This window comes from Penaeus vannamei, chromosome 25, assembly GCF_042767895.1.
Source record: "Penaeus vannamei isolate JL-2024 chromosome 25, ASM4276789v1, whole genome shotgun sequence".
Lineage (NCBI taxonomy): Eukaryota > Metazoa > Arthropoda > Malacostraca > Decapoda > Penaeidae > Penaeus > Penaeus vannamei.
The window spans coordinates 8,349,640-8,351,393 of record NC_091573.1 but is presented as its reverse complement, the minus strand read 5'-3'; the positions used below and the strand labels follow the sequence as shown (position 1 = coordinate 8,351,393).

General features: G+C 53.9%; 1 protein-coding gene across 1 annotated transcript in view; it reads right to left on the bottom strand.

Annotated features, from left to right (window-relative positions):
• Positions 1–313: 313 nt before the first annotated feature.
• LOC138866363 (EF-hand calcium-binding domain-containing protein 4B-like) overlaps positions 314–1,754 on the bottom strand; it is a 22,045-nt gene continuing 20,604 nt past the window's right edge. Inside the window, exon 8 of the mRNA XM_070138889.1 lies at positions 314–448. Coding sequence (XP_069994990.1) covers positions 346–448 — 103 coding nt within the window. The 3' untranslated portion in view covers positions 314–345. The remainder of the gene's footprint in view (positions 449–1,754) is intronic.

The following is a 1,754-nucleotide window of genomic DNA, read 5'->3' as shown; positions in this document are numbered from 1 at the left end:
ATAATACAAGCAATGATTCAGTTATATGGAAGAGAAACGAAACGGAGAGTAAAAAACAAAAAAAAAAGAAAAAAAGAAAAGAGAATGAGATAAATAAGGAAGAGAAGCGAAACGAAAATTTAAAAAAAGAAAAAAGAGAGAGAATATGAGATAAATACATCAATAAACATAAAAACTAGCTCCAAAAAATACAATCAACGATCATAACTAGACCATCTAAAAAAAAAAAAAAAAAGTGTAAAAAGTAAAAAAAAGTAAAAAGTAAAAAAAAAAAAAAGCAAAAAAGTGAAAAAAACAAAAAAATAAATAAATAAAAAATAAATAATGATAATAAAATTAAAGATGCTATTCGCCCTTCTTGCTTCCGCAGCAGCTTCTCTTGGAGTCGTTGGCCGTGACCTTGAGCGCTGACGTCTGGATCTCCACGTCCTCGTTCGTTACCATTTGCCTGCGGGAGAGAGGGAGGGTTAGGAGGAGAAGAGGGGAAGGAGGAGAAGAGGGGAGTTAGGGAGGAGGAAGGAACAGTAAGTGGGGGAGGGGGAGAGAGGGGAAGAGGAGGGGGAGGGGAGAGGAGAGAGGGAGGGTTAGGGAGGAGAGGAGAAATGAGGGGAAGGAGTGGGGGAGGGAAGGGGGAGGGGGAGGGAGGGGAAGGGATGGTGAGAGAGGGGAAGGATGGAGGAGAGGGAGAGAGAGGAGAAGAGGAGATAGAGGGGAAAGAGAGGTGAAGGACATGGGAAGTGGGGGAGGGGGAGAGAGGGGAAGGAAGCGCCAGGGAGGGGGAGAGAGGGGACGGAGGAGTGGAGGAGGTGGAGGGTTAGGAGGAGAGGAGAAGGGAGGGGGAGGAGGGGAGGGAGGGGAAGGGAGGGGGAGAGAGGGGGAAGGAGGAGGGAGGCAGAGAGAGGAGAAGAGGGGAGAAGAGGGGAAAGAGGAGGAAGGAAATAAGGGGGGAGGGGGAGAGAGGGAAAGGGAGGGGAGGGAGGGGGAGAGAGGGTATTTGGAGGAAAGAGAGGGGAGGGTTAGGAGGCGAAGAGGGGAAGGAGGGGGGAGGGGGGGAGGGGGAACAGGGGAAGGAAGGGGGAAAGGGGTGAGGGAGGGGAAGGAAGAAGGGGGAGGGGGAGGGTTAGGAGTGGAGAAGAGGGGAAGAAGGGGGGAGGGGTTAGGGAGGAGAAGAGGGGAAGGAGGGGGAGGAGAGAGATATAGCGGAAGGATGAGGGGGGAGGGGGAGGAGGAGGGGGAGGGGAGGGGAGGAGGAGGTGGAGGGGGGGACTGACGGGAATGTTGGAGGGGAGAAGGGGGATATATAGGAGAGGAGGGGAGGGGGAGGAGGGGGTAGGGGAGAGAGAGAAAGGAAGGAGGGGAAAGGGAGAGAGAGGGGATGAGAGGGGGAGTGAGGGGGAGGGGGAATGTGAGTAGGGGAGGGGGAGGAGGGGGATGGGGAGAGAAAGGGAAGGGAGGGGGGCGGGGAGTGAGGGGGAGGGGGAGGAAATGAGAGGAGGAGAGAGGGGAGGAATGAGGGGAGAGGGGGAGGAATGAGGGAGAGGGAGTGAGGGGAAAGGGAGAGAGAGGAAGGAGGGGGAGGGGGAGGAGGGGAAAGTGGAGAGAGAGAGGAAGGCAGGGGGAGGGGAATGGAGGGGGAGGGTAAGGAGGGGAAGTGCGAAGGGGGAGAGGAGAGAAAGGGCAGAAGATTAACATTAATAATACAGTCAACGCCTAATATAACAGTCCGAAAGGATGGGGAGGGGTTAGGAGGAGAA